The sequence below is a fragment of the Melanostigma gelatinosum genome (assembly GCF_949748355.1).
Source record: "Melanostigma gelatinosum genome assembly, chromosome: 4".
Classification (NCBI taxonomy): Eukaryota; Metazoa; Chordata; class Actinopteri; order Perciformes; family Zoarcidae; genus Melanostigma; species Melanostigma gelatinosum.
This window is the reverse complement of record NC_136637.1, coordinates 25,655,847-25,676,046: the sequence shown is the minus strand read 5'-3', so window position 1 is coordinate 25,676,046 and position 20,200 is coordinate 25,655,847. Positions and strand designations below refer to the sequence as shown.

General features: G+C 44.2%; 1 protein-coding gene across 3 annotated transcripts in view; it reads right to left on the bottom strand.

Moving 5' to 3' along the window:
* Positions 1–18,704, bottom strand: part of ssbp4 (single stranded DNA binding protein 4) — an 83,009-nt gene extending 64,305 nt beyond the window's left edge. For all 3 annotated transcript variants that reach the window (XM_079267089.1, XM_079267090.1, XM_079267088.1), the window contains exons 1-3: positions 18,577–18,704; positions 9,120–9,192; positions 4,707–4,768 (exon numbers count right to left, since the gene is read on the bottom strand). In XM_079267089.1, the coding sequence (XP_079123215.1) occupies positions 4,707–4,768; positions 9,120–9,192; positions 18,577–18,632 (191 nt within the window). In that variant the 5' untranslated portion in view covers positions 18,633–18,704. The remainder of the gene's footprint in view (positions 1–4,706; positions 4,769–9,119; positions 9,193–18,576) is intronic.
* Positions 18,705–20,200: the final 1,496 nt, after the last annotated feature.

Genomic DNA, 20,200 nt, shown 5'->3' with positions numbered 1-20,200 from the left:
GTGTACTATTGTACAGCCGAGGCAAGGCAACGTCAGAAAAATGTTTACGGCTTGGTAGCACGTACCTGGGGTCCAAAGCTTTGAGACGGTGAATAAACCCCGGCTTTTCCACGGTGTATATGGGCACCATATCTTTTGCGATATACATCGCGACTGCATCCGTGATGGCTTTCCACCGGGCACTCTTCTTCTCATGCGGAGTACAGTTGGTGAATGTCTCCAAAATGCTGGGTTGTTGTTGTGAGGTGGCGGCGGCGGCGGCCAGCAGTGAAGCTGCTGGCCGCCATTGTTTTAGTTTGTAAACAATGCGCGCGCACTCTACTACGGGAAAAAGGGGTGGGGGCGATTTTCTCGATTTTCAATAAAACACATCGCCTTAAAGCACACATTCGAATTAATCGATTAAATCGATTTATCGCCCAGCCCTAGCAGAAACCAAGACTTTCATTGTTCTCATATCATTTTAGGTGGTTGATGCAGCACTCGCTCCTCTGTAGAGTTACAACCGAGCCCTTAGGTGTGAAAAGGTGTTGGATTAGCAGGCAGAATTACTCTAATGTTGTAGGAATGATTTCCAGGGTGCAATCAGGGGGAACAAATCCATTCCCATCTAGTGCACCATCTTATGTATCACTGGGACTGAATCCAGGCAAAGTCTGGATGGGACCATTGCTATCTCTGATTTGACAATCCCACCCACATTTCCAGAAAAAAAAGCTCTTGTCATAGTTGTTGTCTCTTCCTTTTCGGAGACACTAATCAGTAGAAATGATCTGGGAAGTCAAAATTCGCAGTTAATTAGCAACAGCAATCTGCGAGAAATCTTGTACTCTGCACACCCTTGTAATAGTAAATGTTCTTTCCAATTATCTAATCATTTCAATCTAATCATCTCATCATGGGAAGCTCTTTATGGTGTTATGGGTAGCAACCGATGGTATTTGAGCCAAACAACTCTGTGTAGGAGAAAACTTAAACTGCTCTTACTTTGAAGTCACAGAGGGAGATTTAAATTGCAGCTTGGGGTCATGCAAACTCTTTTTTTTCATTCATTCAAATGAGAAACAAGGCTACAAAAAATATGAGCTGGCACTGTCAGCACACACACACACACACACACACACACACACACACACACACGTTGTATCCAGAACAGAGGAGGAAGGGATTAGCGACCAGCCGTCCAGAAGAAGACAATTACTAAAATTAAATGCCATCATGAAAATTGTTTGCAATTAACTGTGGTCTGACAAAGCCAGTGGTTTCAATGTGCTTTTCCATTATAATAAGGAGTGTAAACAAAGACACAGACAGACAGACACACGGGCTGCTGGCCGCAGGTCTACATGATAATCCCGTGTGCGTCTTCAACGCGTGAGGAGTGAGGAGAGAAGGAAATATACATGGACATCAAGACAGAGACGGAAACAGCTGGAGATAAGGAGGCAGACAGAGAATGAGTCCGAAGAAAAGTTTCAGAGAGTCGACTACGCTGCTTCTTATCAGAACAGGCTCCTCTTACTGGGGTAAAACGCTGCAATCACAGAGCGGAGGCGGAGAAACACAACCCCTCCAGTTGTCTTTAATACCTTGACTCAAGCAACAGCCGTTCTCCCGGTAGCAGCAATGCATCCAGCGAGCAGGAGAACACAACGGCACCACTGTGCCATGTAAATCAGGAATACTCCCTTTGGACCAATAAATAGAAACACAGTGACGGCTTAAGAGGAGCCAACAATTCAAATGAAGTCGTACGTGCGTCGTTAAGACGTTCACGCATGCAGGTGGAGGAAACTCCTGCATTGAGGTACACGGTGGAGACTTCAGAGACCTTCTGGACAGCCAAAGACAAAGTGCCCAATCCCACAGTTTAAGTGGCAGTGCAAAATGAATCCACACATTGTTGCAAAATGGGTTTCGCTGCATCTCCTTTGTGGAGCAGCGGTCAAATAAAACGACATGAGACATGACGCGATCGCTTCTTCTGTTCTGGATTTCTTTTTTTCAGGCTGTCCAAGGAAGCCGATCTGTAGGCGATCTGCATTTTCAGAACACATCTGATTTTCTGTTCCACTACAAATGGATTTGAATATGCTGCAATGTCGGAAGACTTGAGACTGTTGATGCATTATCCCAAAATGATCGCTGCCCTTGCTGGCCTCGTAGGCATACCTGCTGTAATTAGTCTTTTGTTTTGTTGCATTGTCATAGAAGTTTGTTAACAAGTGAAACCAGATCAGAAGCAAACGGTGTGCTGCTCCTTTTGAATTAGCTGAATTGACTGTATTAGTGTTCCTATTGGATTGTATTTAGATGCAACAGCTAGGCGATGGTCATTGTATTTAGATGCAACAGCTAGGCGATGGTCTGTCTCCTACGTCCTACTCGACGAGGAGGCTGAAGTTGCGAACAGTATTTCAAACTCAGCTGCTCCGATTTACGATCTGTAAGACACGTTTTGAGGAAAGACGAAGATGAATTAAGCAAGGAGAGGGTAGTAGAGGAGAAAGAGGCGGAGAAGACTCTCTGAAACCTGTGTTTATAAAGAGCAGTCCAGACATTTAGGGGCAGAGGACGGCTGTCCTCTCACTGTTTTCTCTACCCCTCACAAATAAGAATTTCAGCTGGAGGCAATCACACAGATGATCCCTCGACATACTGGTGATGTGCTGAGGTTTTGTGTGTTGGGGTGAGGGGTGTGTGTGTGTGTGAGTGTGTGTGGGGGGGGGTGCTGAGGATTCAGTGGCCATCCAGTGAAAACTGGTTAAGGCAATCGATTTGGGGATAAGGAGGAGACAACTAGCAGCAGCCAATAGAGAGGGAGCTAATGACACAATCAACACCTGCAGCCCTCGCTGAGCCTTTTCTTTATCCTTCCACCCATAACAACAGATGTGGATGAGTGACCCCCACCGCCAGGCTCCCTCTTCCTCCCCCAACATCCCCCCCCCCCCTTACAGCTCCGGTCTCACTCTGAAGCCCCCTGCCAACGCCATCCTACAGGAAACAGCCACAGAAGCAGAGACAGGAGGGAAGAAAACCCCAGTGAGGTGCTGAGGAAGGGACGACGGGGGCGGGGCTAGGGGTGGCGGCGGGGTCGGGGTCTTAGATTTGGCTGTTTAACACAAAAGAGGCTGGAATGCAAAGAGTTAATCCGTTCGGGGGTCTCTCTTCCGCAAACAAAGGGAAAGGCCTCCAGACAAAGGTTGAGGGAGGGGGAGCGAAGGGTGAGGGATGAGGGAGGTTGGTGGCTTTCCTACCATCTGGAGCTTTTGTTTTGGGGGGAGGCTGGAGGTTGGGTGGTGTAGGGGTGGACAGAGGACTCCGCCTCCCCCCCCGCCCCCTACTCCCCCGGCAGCCGACCCCCGGACCCCACCCCCAGTGAGTCTCCGCGTCCACGTGCTGTGTGGCCCAGACAGACGCCCCTCAGCGAGGTCATACTGCACCGGAGTCCTGCCCCGCTCAGCCCGGCTAATCATCAGCCGACACTCCAACTGCTCAACGCACACACGGGGTCATCTCCCACACTCTGCTGAAATATTTCAATGCAGTCAGAACACACTCTAGGAGCGCTCGGCTTCCCTCTCTGCTTCCCTCTCTCTCTCTCTCTCTCTCTCTCTCTCTCACACACACACTCACTGGGCGAGTCTCCCTGAGCCCTCTTATTGGTTCAGGCAGAGGCGAGAGCAAACCTACGCTGCGCTGTATGTTTGTGTATGTCATTCTGTCAGCATTACTGGTAGCTGTCCAATTGAGAGCTGTCAGGTTGAGAGAAGCCAGGCTCTTTAAGGACCATTATGAACCGTGTCAACAGGCTCCACAATTACAACACACACTGGGGCCAGAGAGGATGAATGAATGAAGCCGCATATCCGGGTTTATTACACAGGGCCGGCCGGGGGGCTTTAGGGATGAGCAGGATAGCATGAATGACAAACAAAGCGGGTCCTGTCAAACCTCTTATCTTGGCTCTCTTTGCCTCTAGTGCTGCCTTGCTGAGGATTCAGCCTCTCAACCTCCATGTCTGTTTGGCTGCTTGATTCATTGTCTGCATCCTTTGCAGCTGCCCAGCTTCCTCATCCCTGCCTGCCTGCTCGCCTCCTTGCCTTTAAGTTGGGTTTTCTGGCTCTTGGCCTGACAACTGGAAAGAGGGGAATCCTACATTTGGGTGTTCCCATTCCTTCCAATTCAGACATGCACAGTGTACGTGTCAGGCCCTAAGCCCACTGACCCCGTTCTTCCAGCCAGATAGAAAACACTGTCCTCGTTTCATCCAGCATTAAGAGATCTGACAGATTTGTTGAAGGATGCAGAAAGAAAAGTGGAACAGACCACGTCAGAGCCGTGTTCTGTTGAATGGAGCATAAGGTTAAAAAGTCTCAAGAAGGTTGACGACGGAGTAAAGCTTTTCAAACTGTGAGGAGGCATGGCGGGTCAGACGTGAAGCGATAGACGGGTGAGGTGAAAAGGTGGTGTTCTAAAAACAACAGGAAGTTATATGCGTCAAAGACGGCCCTCCCATCTCGAGTCATAACTCGAGGAAATCAGACCACGCAGACATGACACATATATTTATTGATTCAGTATGCACCTTCTTTCAGACCATCAAGAGTCCTTGTACAGTATGAACGTGAGCTGTTGAAATAACGTGTGTGTGTGTGTGTGTGTGTGTGTGGTCAAGAGCAAGAGGATCAACATGTACATACCACCACCATGAGTGTAAAAATCCTGGCGGTTCCCCAAGTGTGATGTTCTTCTCCCATCGGATCTGAGAGGAAGAGAGAAGTGCAATGGAGGATGGAGGGGAGACGACAGAGGAGGGCAATTAAAAATTAGACATCGCAGCATGTTTTATGCATATCGTAATCATTTTGCTCAACTGTCCTCCCAATTTTAGCCAGACGGAGCGAAAGTCGGACAGAAAAATAAGCCGACGGGCGGCGCAGCGACAGTGCAGTGCAGCGCCGAGTTTCCGGATAAGAAACGGTGGCTGTCTTGAAGCAGCGGCCCTCTCCACTGCCCTCACAAACCAGCAGAGCTCCTGCCTGAATCTGGACACCGAGATAAGATCCAGTGAGAGATAGCAGACCCTGCTTCACACACACACACACACACACACACACACACAGTCCTACTGACCTGACACACACACATTCACTCGTCATACATACGTGATTCACCAGTCTGTGAGGACAGCATGACAGCAGCAAGATTTGTCTTTGTTTTCTATACAGTAGATCCTCGCTTCAGATTTCTATTGAAGTGTCTATTCTATAGATTTCCCCAGTGCAGTTTATAGTGATGCGTTGTGCCGTAGGTGGGCTGGGCTTGTTGATTTAATGCTGCTAAAGAGCTGAGTGCTGCACTGTGCAGGAAAGCACAGAGTGGCAAAGTCCTCTCGGGGACAGAAGTGTGTGTATACTATAAATATGTGTGTGTGTGTGTGTGTGTGTGTGTGTGCTCCTCACTGAAGAGGAACAGAGGCTAATTGAGGTAGGAGAGTCCAGGTGACAGCGCTCTCATTAGATGAACAGGTGTGAGTGTGTGGGCCTTCAGTTTACCTGCGAGGATAGAAGTCCCTTATCTATTGAAACATTTCTGCGTTTTTCTTTGTGCGTGTGTGTGTGTGTGTGTGTGTGTGTGTGTGTGTGTGTGTGTGCGACAGAGAGAGAAAGAGACTGCGAGGTACATAGGTGCTGAGGTTGAGAGATCTCTATGCACTGCAAATAACACGTTTAGCAGGACATCCTGAACTGAATGTTTATTTTTCATGAATCTATTATTCTATCAACAGACTACTATTTTTATTTGTCATTTTTATTAAGTAAGAATTCTAGTAACAAATGTAAAAGTCTCTGGATTTGATACTTTTCTTCGTCATTTATTTAATAAACTGCATTTCTTTTGGTTTTAGACTAATACAATAAACAATCTATTTAAATGCATTGCCTTGGGGTTATGGGAAATTATGTATATTTTTACTGCCTTGCGGTAGTTTAGAGACAAAATGATTAATTGATTAATCAAGATTAAATGGCAGATTAATCGATAATCAGTAAGCAATAGTCCTCTTACTTGCTTTTTCCAGACCAAAGCTTTCAACGATTTTCTATTGTGTTGTATTTGATTTGCAGCGCGTCTATATTTGCGGTGCATTAATGATCCTCATGCATGTGTATCTCTCTGAATTTAGTGTGTTATATTTATTTGCGTTAAATTGTTTCGAAGATTTTCGTCTCCATTTGCAGGCGCTTTCTTCAGCTGCATTCATTGAGGGCACTCGGCCACTGTAGCGTGGAGAAACAAGCAGGAGAATGAACAGTGAGGAGGTTTAACGGGAGGTTAATAGAGAGGAACAGAAGCAAATAAAACGGCAGACGATCGACGAAACGAAAGGATTACAGGAAAGAAATCAAAGCCAAGAGAGGGTGATCAGGTTTTGTGTGCTTTAAGAAAGATTTAGAGAACGTTGACTGAGTGCGAACAGGGGAACCGAACATGTTGATGAGTGCAACAAATCATCTCCGTTTGCAACCTTTCTTCAAATACTCGTGAGAGTACATTCTACTGCTGCATGAAGGTGAAAAGGTGAACGGTCAAGCTGCTGTGTTTGTTTACCGTTAGTCTGATCCAAACACACCGACTCCGACCGTATAAGACAGCAAAACACAAACGATGCTGCGGTTGAAATGAACAAAATCATTTCGCAATATACGGTTGCAGGCGCAACATTTTGAGACAACTGGCGTTAAATTGACTGAGCAGTCTTTGCATGCTTGCCTCGTGGACACGGATTGTTTGTGTGTGTTTGCGTGTATGTTGTTCTAATCCCCATCTGTGGAGATGTTGCTGAAATTCTTGTTTGAGGCCGTTTAAATGTGTGTGTTTGGGTGTCTGTGTGTGCCTCCGGTTGCCTGCGACCCAGAACTTCACCCGTTTCCAGCAGCTCACCAATAACGCTCAATCTCCGGGGGGGAAGATTCCCCCACAAGGGCTCTGCAATGAGCGAGGCTCTCTGCAGCCCCACCACTTGATCTCCCTGTGCTGCTTTCCCCCCCATCTTTGCTTCGTATTGTAGACGTCCGCCCGTGGTTGTTGGCAGCTGGGACGGCCTCCAGCAGCACCGCCCGCCCTGCCGGCAGCCTGCCTGCACGCTATAAACTCAGGCAACCAATTACTGTCTGATTGATACATCCACGTCCCAGAAAGAGTGATTTTGGGATATGTCCTTTTTTTTTAATGTGTTTTCACTTATTTTTGCAAAAAATCTGTTCAACTAAACTGGAAGAGATATGACTTTCTTTTTTTTTTTAGGGATTAAAATGATCACATTGATAGTGACAGTTCTTTTACAGCTTGTTTTGTGGCCCAGGACAAGTAAGACATCAAATAAATGGTTGTGGTTGGAAGCAGTTACAGGCAAACCTAACAAACGCTCGATCACCATCAACTCTAAAGGTGCAACCCATTCAATAAATAGTTTGACATTTTAGGAAACACTCTTATTCCCTTTCTTGCTGAGAGACCGATGGGGAAATGTAAACCACTCATGTCTGCACTGTAAATATGGAGCTAGTAGCTGCTTAGCTTAGCTTAGCATACAGACTGGAAAAAAAAAAGGGTCAGCACTAATTACCTGGCTACTTCACGGTGACGACAAAACTCCAGGAAGTAACTGTGCTCGACCGAGATAAAGTCCGGGACAAACACCCGAAAAAACGAATTAAAGTAACAGGATATAATATGTTAACTGACTTGGTCGGTGCTAAATGGTTCACCCTGTTTCCAGTCTTTATGCTAAGCTCAGCTAAAGTCGGCTAGCCTTAGCTTCATATTATATATATATAAACATACATATATGTATATATATATATATATAAACATACATATATATATATATATATATATAAACATACATATATATATATAAACATACATATATATATATAAACATACATATATATATATATATATATATATATATAAACATACATATATGTATATATACATACATATATATATATATATATATATAAACATACATATATGTATATATACATATATATATATATATATATATATATATATATATATATATATGTGTATATATATATATATATATATATATATATATATATATATATATATATAGAAGATATGAGAGTGGTATAGAATAATAAAAAATGCAAATGAGCACATTTCCTAAAATGCTGACCTATTCCTTTAATGCTAGATATAACATTGCCTTTTACAAGAAACCGGTAGAGAAACTAATTTCAACTTTAAAATGAAGCAAAGCCTCTCGCTAGCACAACCGCCTGTTGCTCACTAGACTCTCACTTCTGGGTGTGTGCAGTGTGAGTTTATGCAGATGCAGATCAGTATCTCTATGCGACTCTACACTGAGCTCACCAGATGAAATGAGAGATAAACACTGTCAGTATTAAAGTTGAATAATATGGACCTGCCTTGGCTTGCTACTAAAGCCCTCTCAGCGCTGGGGAGTGTATTAAGTGGAGCTGAATAAAGCCAGTGGGGCAGGAGAGGTGTTGTACAGGAGACGGCCTGGACACGGGGCCATTAGCAGGAAGGATGTCCATTAAGGAAGAGAATGCAACGCATTAGAGACATTACCTCTTCAACAGTTCAGGGGCCTACAATGAGACGAATACGTACAGCAGACCTGCGACACATGGTCGTGTTTGGTTCAAATATTAAAAAAGGTAAACTTGATTTTTACTTTGCTTTGCTTGTCAAATGAGCAACACATGCTCACAATATGTCAAACTGCTCGAATTAAGTAACGTTTATGATGACAAATTAGAGCTGATAATGAAGGGCGGGTAATCATATTTAGTAGCCCAACCGATGCCATGTTTACATTGTCCCAAATGAATAAACACTCAAGAGAACATTGCTGTTGCTCAGCAGCAGTAAATAAAAAAACCAATTCTTGGCTCATGATGTATTAATGTTGTCTAAGATTTTCAGTAAGATTGCTCAACAGCTGCTTGAACCCAGAGCAACTTATAATGTGAATTCCATTCCTGGTCATACAATAGAGGGGGAACCACACTCACGCTTTAGAAACAGGAAGTCAAACTGAAAGAACGTCTTACCTCTGACAGGAAGGTCTGTGCTGATTTCTGTGCGCCGACATGCAGCAAATACTCGTACACATATAAAGCTAACCTGGAAAACAGAGAAAGAGAGAGAAAGGTGTCAGTTTACAAAATCCTTCATCCTTAAAATGTGCCACACTCGTTTCCTGCCAAGTAGCCCGTCAACGTAAGTCCCACACACGTGCACAGCCGGCAGAAAATCATCACGGTGTCATTTTAGATGGCGCTCGGATAAACAAGATTTCACAGTTTGGGGATCGTATACACTGTGGAGGGGTTGTAAATGTGTGATGTAAAGCTCTGCAGCTCTGGGCTAAAGAGCCTCCGTGGCACTCGGCCACATCCCTGTGGTTTTAGGAACTCTGCTGTTGAGGCACAGAGGCTGAAAACAAGACAGTGTAGACACCGAGGGAAACACGGGCAGAGGACACGAAAGATATCCTCAGACGTGGCTGAAGTCGGATTCACCGGGCTGCTTGTTGAATTCCTGTTATTTTTAGGTCTCACGCACATGATGATGCCTATTTATGCATCAGATATACATTATATCACAAATATTACTGAAACAAAATCACAGAAACAAAAATATATTGGCTTATCAAGTTGTAACAGACAACCGGCAGACATACAGTAGAGCAATATGAGCATCTCATTGGAGTTATTAAATCTCACATACTGACAAGATTTGATTCAAAAGCTCTATCTCAATTTCTTGCGGACTTACACTTGCTACTCTGAGTGCAGAAGTATAAGTATGGCAAAATGCAGTGCACCGAGAGTACCCGGATGGTGTGCTCACGACGGTCAAACCGCTTGAGTGTGGAAGGCGGAACACTTCTCACCCTCAATCGTTGCCATCTCGGCTACGACGCTGAAGGGGACGGACCACCAAACTGGTGAAAATGGCTGAGATGGTCTGAGATTGTCCGCCTCGCGCAAAGAAGTACATATAGTGTACACGGCGTACTACATGGAAGTGTAACGGAGGTATCCGAATTGAGACACTGCAACAAACAAACATCGTGCTAAAACACCAACACCACTGACTCTCAGTGGGGTCATATCTAAAAAGAACGTCTTTATCAAGCTTTAAAAAGTGGCGCTTTCTCCTTGAAATGGCTGAATACTGCACAGCATGTATTAATGGTCTGTCATTGAAAGGAGAATAATGCCGACTGTACTCTATTGGCCACTTGAACACTTCAGTCATGCAAAGAGAAATAATTATTATTTATAACGAATCATTTATTTTCAATTGACTGTTATTTGACAAGTTGTGCCAGTTTTGACATTTTTCTGTGTGATTTGTTGATCCAAAGAGTTAATGTAATGTTTTCACATCGCAAGTAAAAGTCTGGTTGCCTGGCAACAAGATGAGCAGACTCCATGAAGTCACTGCTCGCGGCTAAGAAACGGTCCAACACAAAACCCCTCGTAGACGCACAATGGCTCTGTTTCTACACTTCTGTCTTTAAAATGACTTAAACAAGCGTTTGTTAAATTCTTAATTAATGAGCTTAAGAGGTGCTGGTTGTTGCATTGTGTGATCTTCAGACAGAGCGGTTTTGAGACTTTATGCTGAGCTAAGCTAACAGTGTCCTGTTGACGTAAAGGTATCAGGGTGGTATCAATCTTCTCATCTAATTCTCAGCAAATACGTGTATTTCCCAAATGCTGAACAAAGGCATGACTCAACTGAAGAAGCATAAAAGGGCAGAAAGTTGCACTGAACACGATCCGCTAAAATTGAACCATTTACATTTCTCAGTGTTTTTTTGGCGGGGGGACCAGATCACGGCTCTCTCTTTCTCTTACCAGCTGACTTATCCTTGTTACTTGTCACCATCTTTGCCTTAACTCTGCTACCGCTCATCCCTGGTGAGACAAGAAGGTGATCAAGTCTACAGCAGCCGGGCCCCGACTCAAGACTCCACCGGGGAACAACTTAATAACGACAATGTTGACCTCTTATTCTTCTGTGTCTGCAACTAAACCCATCAGGATCATCTCAGATATTCAGTATATATTGCCGAGTCCTCATCGGACTACACGTGAAGCTGCAGAAAGACACACACGGACCTCTCACTCGGACCAGTCCGGACAGACACCACAGCCCGAAATCATCTGTATGCAACCGTCTCCGTGTCTGACACAAAGCGGACGTGCTTTTTCGTGTACGGAGGGCGACTGTTTTAATGCTGATCACATGCATCAAGGCCAGAGCAGACGCAGAGGTATGATGTTTGAGTTGATACTGAATGAATCAATGAGCCACAGTTGAGCAACCTGATTCATTATCTCCTCAAAGATACCACTGAATTTCACTGCAATGTCCTGACAACCCTCTGCTAAAAGAGAACGATCTGCTCCAGCTGGTCCAAACCAGTTTCAACGCGCATTAGACACTAGATGCTATCGCCTCCTTCTTACGTCAGATACAACTGAATCAACACCCATTTCAGTTACGCAGTGTCAACACACTGAAAAAATAAGAGGATTTCTAGTTCGACAGAGTTTTTAATTACAGCGTGTATGTCAGCGTTTCTTTAAAGAGGCGTCACTGCTTAAAGGTCCGATGTGCAGAAAAAAGATTGTGAGAGGTCACAAGAAGGAGCAAACTGCTTGTTGTAAATTTTTAATCTTGATCTCAAATGGAGTGACTCTCCTGGTATCGTTAAGTGAAACTGATCAGTGTCTGTCACGTTTAATTACGCGTCGTCTGAAAATGTGAAAAGAACATTTTCTGTCTGGAAAAGTGAACGCGATGTCCATCCTTCATACACATTTACATCCAATCAGCAAATTACATATTTATGATGAAAAAGTTTATCGAGCTTTTCACAGTAAATGCTGTATAAAAAACATTCAACACTCAAAATAAAGTATGAATATCAAATAAAAAAGAGCTCTATCTCTTTCTGCCATATCTTTGATTGATGTTACATTTTTGCGTGTTTTAGGGAGAATATTAACTGTAGATTTTACATCGAGGAGTTGTCTCACAATTTTGGTGTAGTGGCCACATGGGGTATTGCACCTTCTAGAATAATAATGGGATGTACCCCTAATCATTTTTTGGGGGGAAAGTAGCGGGTATGACATTTTGTTTGTGTCACAACCCCCCAAAACAGATCTTTTTATGATCAGAATTGAATCCATTTGGTCCACGAACATTTCCGGCTCGGCCCGCGGAAGTCAATGACTCCCCTGCTTTCACCCGGCTCGGTTGGAGGACTCACGTGTGCACGCTCTATCGGCCCAAACACGCAGATCTTTGAGGAAGCCTTTTTTGTTTTTACGAGGATACGCCCAGAGAGCAACTTTTATCGGAATGAAGGGGGCGCCATCCTTGAACGCGAAAACACTGTTTGGATGTATTTTAGTGAGTAAAACAAACTCAAAACCTGTAAAAGTGTGTGGCTGTGGGTAGCGTCGAAACTTCTCCAGTCAAACGATACTTGCATTCGATCTTTTTGTATGGTTTGCTCGCAGCCAATGAGAGGGCAAAAATAGGATTTCAAATGTTCAGCTTTGTGTTTTTTGGTCGTTCACTGAAGTAACCGTGAGCAGATCAGGTGGCGTTTACGTTTCCCAGGTACTGGGTGAAGTGAGACGTCTGTTGGTGTAAAATATAGAAATGAGGTCCTCTTTGCAGTGTGAAATACCCAGCAGCAGGCATCAGCTCCTATATACCCCGTCCGCACTGTACAGGATCGAACAGACATTCCCATGAGCATTGCGGCAATGCACTGACATTTTCATGGCAGACCCTGGTGGGATCTCAGGGGCTCTATCCCTCAGTGATGGGCACCTACCCCGGCTGTAATGCAGCATTTAAAAACACTCATTCGAACCAGGCTTCGGGGGACACCTTTTGTTACTCTGTCAGAAGCAGTAAGTGTAGCTCGGTGAAGGAGGAGACTCTTTTTTTTTTGCGAGCTGATGGAGCAAAGCCCGAGGAAGGCCGGGTAGATAAAGGAATCATGTTGGGGGGTGTTGTACTGTACGGGAGAGCTGTGTCAGAGGGAAACTGTAGGTCAGGGCCTCAACTCTTTCCTCCCTGGATACTGTAAACCTGAATTCCTTCCCTGTGAACTCTGCACTAGTTACACATGTCACTCAGGAATAAAAGATGAGATGCTTACAAGACAAACCACAACCCACAGCCGACTCCACGGCTCGCGTTTCCTCTGCAACACATTTCACTCGCCTCCTTCCTCGGCTGAAGTCGTCCGCAGATGAAATTTAACGATAACGTATTCTGATTCAAATTACATGACGAGAAGAAGATCTGTCTGAGTGTGAGGAGGAACATGTAACCTGCACTTTGACTGCTGACGAAATGTCGCGGCTCATGATGTAAAGCTGCCGAGTGACTTTACATTAAAATGGAAATAAACCGTAAACTGTTTTTCCACCACATAGCAACTCTTATGCACCTTTTTGCGATCTTCTTCCCCTTCCCGGCCCGAACCTTGTGCGGCCTAACTAGTGCTTTGCTCAATGTCCACACATCAAGGAGATCTCCCCCACTGCCTCGTCCCCAGGAAACACACCTGACATTTAGCCCCAGGCTGCCCCATCCAGCCCTCCCTTTTGCCTTCGCTCGCCTCCAGAGACAAGGGCATCTCGGCTTAGTTTAGCCAGCTAAAGCACGGACAGTTAGCAAATTAACTTTCATGTCGTCGGTTCAATAATTCAGCAGCGAGGGCAGGGTGAGGTAAGGTACGAGCGGGGGAAGTGATGGAGGAGGGTTCAGCGGGGCACACACTTTCATATACAATCTTTAACAAAAGAATAAACATGGATAGCATGCATCATTTATGTGTTCAGAGGGGCACCGAATGTAGCACAAAGCATAGCTGGATAACAAAACATTTTAAAAACACAAAATATTATTTCCTAAATATTTATAAACATGGTATGAAAGCAGAATAGATCCGACGCTGTTCGTGGTGAACGGGTGTGGTTGCAGTGATGTTCCCCTTGAAGGCGAATGAGAGATTGGATGGCGGTTAGAGACACCTGTAATACCGTGAAGCTGTTTCACTAAAGCTTATTCCCACTGCACACACGGTTTATATTTGCTTGGCTTTGTTATGGCATTTCCTTTTGTCAAAACAAATCAGTGTCAGTACGCGTGTAAACACGCTTGGCTTTAGCCATGGGTTAATCCACACTGACAAACATTTAGTCCTCTCACTTTCCACCAGCAGCGAGCGCGACTCCGTGACGGCTACCTATCGACACGCTCACCTGTGAACGTCCTCTGACCTCACAGTTTAACTTGACGGATAACGTGCTCCTTTTCAGTCTTTTTAATAAAAGAGGCGGAGGAGACGGATCCTTAACGGTGTGCGATGAGAGATCATGTTGACATCGCTGACATGGTTTTGTTATCACCTCTTCTCCCGCAGCAGTTAATGAGGACGGTAATATGAGGTAACTTTAACCTCGATCATCCAATCTAAGCCTTTGTTTTCTATGTTCATCCTCCGGAACACATGAAGTCTTTCTTAAGTACCTGTTGTCTGTTGAGGCAGCAGCTTTTCTCTGTAATAAAAAGACACACACACACACACACACACTTCTCTTCTGTGTGCTCTGTCGCCAAACTGATTAACAACTTCAGGCACGAAGCCTCAATATTTATACTGTCTCTTTTATTTCAAGTGAGAAAACGAACAGATTTGTGCGGATGCACCCAAAGCAGCTGACGAAAGGCAGCATTAATTGACTGTTGACATGTCTGAATGAAAGCAGTCAGCCAAAGGGTGCCGAGGGTAAATCAAGGGTTTCTTTACTTTTAGTGCGATGTTTCTGCCTGTGTTAGCGCGTGGCTCTTTATGCTCCTTTCAAAAGGGGTAAAATGCAGATGGCAGAGCCATCTGTGTAGAATCAAAACCATGCATTCAGACCTGAAGATCCCCATTAAACTGCACGTAAATACGTGGGAGGAGCCAGAGGAGGAGTGGAGGATGTAAAGAACCCGTGTTTAAAACAAACTGATTAACTTGAAGTTCTTGAAGTTCCTTTCCCAAACAAATCCATCAACACTTGAAATCGCACAAAACTGTCAGTACACAAACACGGAAGATTAGAAAACAAACGCAGGGAGCAGAATTCTTTTGGAAAATTAAGAACGTGGTTTTTAAAAAAAATGAGATGTTTGCTCCAGCTATTAAATCTTTTTTTTGTTTTTGTGAATGGCACCTTTAATTAGGAAGCTGGATTCATCAGTGCACGTTTCAAAGAGGCTCCAGTTACTAAATAATAAGGTGACATCAATAGTGAAGCTGCTGTACCCCTGTTCAAATTTAATTTAATTGAACGCTGGGGAAAATAAAGTGTGGAGCGTAATTAATTTCTTTGGTCGCAAGGGCGCCAGGTCTTCCTCTGCTTTTATTAATAATATCATTATTATCGTCAATGTTTTCTTTTCACAAAATGTCCGATCACAATAACGTTTCCCAAGGATGTGCAAAGACATCACTTCACTCCCCGCTCGGGCCGGCTGCCGGTGAACTTAAGACGGTGAAACCAGGCAGCCATTGTATGGCGAGTCCTTGGCTGCGTGGAGGAAATCACATCAATTGTGCAATGTACATGTGAGCGTTTTATGTTGCATTTCTGAACAGGTTTGGATTCGAGCCTTGGTGTCAAGGCTTTGGAAAGAAACAAAAAACACACACACACACGAATGAGGTTGTAACATTTTCTTAAAACGACTGTAAGCTGATAACTGAGGCGTCGAACTGCAGAGGAGTTTTAGAAAGAAAAAAAAAGTCATTGCAGGAAATACACAAAATCCCCGTCTGCAACTCCTTCCTTGAAGCAGCTCACGTGCCCTGCACACACCTTTGTGCTGTTGGATTGCTTTCACACGGCTCTGGACACGTTACATGTACCTCCAGTCTCTACTTTTCAAACTTTTGTGTATATTCTAACTGCAATATGGTGAGAATAATAACCTTAAACAGGCACACGTTCATACATTGTGGGTTAAAAACATCCTGTGGAACACAAGGAAAACTATTTTCTTCTGTACTTTGAACATGACCAGACATGATTCCAACCTCACTTTATAAAGCCAAGTTAGATAATATATGATCAACTCATAGTTTATTTAATAAAGTGTATGACTTGATAATCAATCCTCTTAGCAAGAGCTGCAGCTGTGATACTCTGTGTCATCCCTGAAGAGCGAGTCAAGCCGGGGCGCCCTCTTTTTAGTATCTGAATATGTAAAGAGCATAATATGAATATGTAAATATGAATATGCGCTAATTCAGTGATGCATCGAGGCAGCTGTTGTGAGCTCCACATTTACAAGGGAACATGTGTTGGCCCTGCGGGGCAGGTTAGGGTGACAAGGCAGGTGAGGGGAGAGGGCAAGCGACGTCCATTATGTGTGGACAATACCGACAGGCCTGTGTCGTGCAGGCGGGCAAACCCACACGCAGGCTGAACTAAATATGAACATGGGTTTAAAGAACAGGAGATTTACTGTGGAGCTTCTGATGTATGAAATGAATGCACACAAACAAAACAAGAGTTTTGTTATTCACACGCAGCCTTAAAACAGACTCATTCATCATCCCCAGCTCCCAAAAGACTTGTACTTCGTATAGGTTAAATTATTAATCCTCCTCCTACACTTTCATTTGAAATACATGCTGCCTCTGCACTGATTTCACTCCCACTACCACATGGAACATAATCCACACTCCCTGAACAAGCAACTAAAAGATGTCTATTTAAAAAAAAAGAAAAATACACATGGCATTTAAACGATCCACTGATTTGAATGAGTTGTAAAAAAAATAAAATAAATAAGGAAGCAACGCTACACAAACAGGTATGGTTCATATGCAATATTAAAGCATCATATTGGTTCAAAGGTGACTCTGCCTGCTGTTCATCCAACCACATGGGACTGTTTTCATTTAGGATTCACTCGCACAGAGACAAACACACACACACACACACACACGAGCTGCTCAATTGTCCAATAATCGGATGTGAATTCAGAGTGAAATTAAACGCTCGTGGCACCAGAAGTGTGCAAAGTCGTATTCGAGGAAGCTTACACAAAGCACATGAGCGAGGCCACATCTCTAGAAAGCTTAATCAATTGAATGTGACACGGCAATGCATCAAAAAATACAAGAGAGTCTCTGAAGAAATTTTGTTTCTATTACAGATGGATGAGGTGCTGTGGATCTGCACAGCCTCTCAGGACCTGACAGTGTTTTCTGGATTACAATTGCATCTCAGCAGGGATGCCTGCTCACTCCTCTAACCCTCAGACTGTTTAGTGCTTAAAAATAGCAAACGGTGATGGAAGGCTACACCGATCTGAAGCGCAGGGATGCAAAGGAAAGGTCCAAATCTTTGAATGGCCCCATGCAGGAAGTATTCTAGGCATGCGTCGAAATAAAGAGCAGAGCAGCTTCAGTCTACAAGGGACAGTGACATTTAAAAGTTGCATTGGCTTCTTTTTTTTTTTTTTTCATCTTTTAGACAAAAGCAGTAATCCGTGCACTGGTGAATGTGCTTTTAAGTGGGGAAAAAAAAAGAAGATTTAACACGAAATCGAGCAAAAATTATGGAGTTTCACCGCATCTGAAAACAGCCAACAGAGAGATTTACTGACATTATGTCCACACACATGAAGAATAACATGCGATACCACAATCACCGGCTGGTCTTGTAACAGAAGTCTGTAATATTAACAGCTTGATGCTCGTGGCAGCATGTCTCCCACCGTTCGCGTGAGCTGATGCTAAAAAAAAAAAAAGAAAAAAAGTTTACCACCGCTGTCTGGCTGCTGAATGGGACAAAACTTTTCCCTTCACCGCCGGGTTCGATAGCGCGCCGGCTTCGCGCCTGAGAGCACACGGCTAAATAAGCCCGAGCGAGCTGCCCGGTTCTATTTCTACAACACGAAATAATTCAACCGGCCGGCAGCTTCATATCCTCTGAAAGTTTACGAGAGGACGAGCGGGCAGGGACCAGCACCTCCACCCTCAAACAGAAACGTGTTTCTACAAAGAAACGAATTTAAACAGCAACAAACCAACAACAACAACAAAAAGCCGCGCTTCATCTCCTTCTCCCAACGCTGCAGAAAGCGTGTTTGTATCGCAACATTTAAATACATTGTTGCAGCCCGAAATGTTGCAAGAAGTGTGCGCGCGCTGCACGAATGCACGATATTAGTAAATATCCCGTGCAACAAAAAGTGCAAACAGGAGGTAAAAATGAAGGAAAACTAAAGTTGAAGAGACGCACCTCTAAGGTGGAAACCCCGCACGGAGGAGCGCACTTTCTGTACAGTGCGCTGCTTTTAAATTACACTACCTAGTTTAGAAAGTTGGACTCCCCTCCAATGCCCCCCTCGCCTCTACGATAAGCAGGTAAAGTCCTCCCGTAAAGCGCGTAATTCACTTACTTTTCTCTCGCTTGGCTATCGGAAGGGACGACAGCTCCTTTACCTTTGGCGTACATGCTGGATTCTGTTTTCAGACTTTTGCCCCACTCAACACCTGTCAAAGAAAGCAGCCAGGAAAACGCTCCATCTCCATAGCTACCCCTTTAGTGTTTTTCCTCCCCCCCCCTCCTCCTCCTCATCCTCCCCCCTTCTCCTCCCCCTCCCTCCTCCTTCTCTCTCCTCTCCCTCCCTCTCTTTCTTTTTTTTTTTTTACATCTCCAACATTGGCCACAAATCAGGCACAGTTTCTATTGGGGGGACTTGAAACCGTCCTGTTGGATTTTTTTTTCCCCTCCTCAGCCGCTGTTCCGCAGACCTGCTGCTCCTCCCTCCGTTGTGCAAACGGTGGGGGCTCCTTAAAGGGAAACACACACTTCTTGTTTACTGACCTCAGAAACATGAGGAGAGAAGGGGGGAAATGGGGAAAGGCATGCCGGGTAAAGGGCTCTACTCTAAACGGACTACAGCCAGCTCATTTTGGGAGGCTGGCAATAGTCCTCATGTTTTTCCCCCCCTAAAAAGACATTCCAGGACTTTCGGCTCCAATTTGATTTTGTACTTTGACTCACACCAACGAGGACGCTACTGTCATTTTTTAAATGTTTGCACACATGCTTTTTGGAAGGCATTATTTCCCATATGTGTGATTTGGTCTTGATGTAACAAGTAGGCCATTGTTTTGTCATGACCCCGAAATAAGTGCTGCACCATATGAGCTTAAGAAAACGTATTAAGTCAACGGACACATTCTATTTTTTGATGTTAGGGCTGTACCGAATAGTCCAAGGCTTCATTCATAATGCTGACATTCAAATTCGGAATCATTATTCGCAACTGTGGTGTTTCTGCACAGTTGCAGATAAAATAAAGTTTGAAACCATATTTGTTGGCGTTTAGCCTTTTAAAAACTACCTTTTCACTGCGGTCAACAATCTTGTTTGCTCTCCTGCTTGCTGCAGCGAGAAGGAAGCACGCAATGACGAGTGACATTTATTAAAGGAGGTTGACTCATGCTGATGAAGATCGACTTTCAAAGCTTCATTCCAAACCTGGTAAGAAGCGTTGAATGTAAAGAAAAAAAAAGACATTTGGTCGTAACATAATGAAAACACAGAGCAGTGGCAAAGTTCAGCCGATAAGAATCTGCGGCGATTTGCGACCAGAGAGTTCCTGCAGCCAATCAGACAATAGAGTCCTGCGACTCCTGCGACAGGTTGACCTGTTACAAACAATTCCTACCGGCCAGAAATGCATGCGCATGCCTCCTGGCCGTAGAAAAAATTAAATAAGCGTGGCGAGCTGCCTGGTATGTTTCCGGCATTAGAGTAGCCTATGGCCCCAAGACATCCTCAGCTGGTGTCTGAAGAATATTTAGTTTGAAGGAATAATGAGTCCTCCTTAGGATAGTGTGGTTCAAGGATTATTACCAACTCAATTGCTTGTCTGGAAAGACAGATGAACAAAGGCAGCAGTTCCAAATTTAATCTTTTAATGTTGCATCGTTCAACTGGTTTACCTGACAACAGAAGAAAGGGGGAAAGATGTGAATCCAGAAATCATAATTCCTAATTCCAATGACTAATAA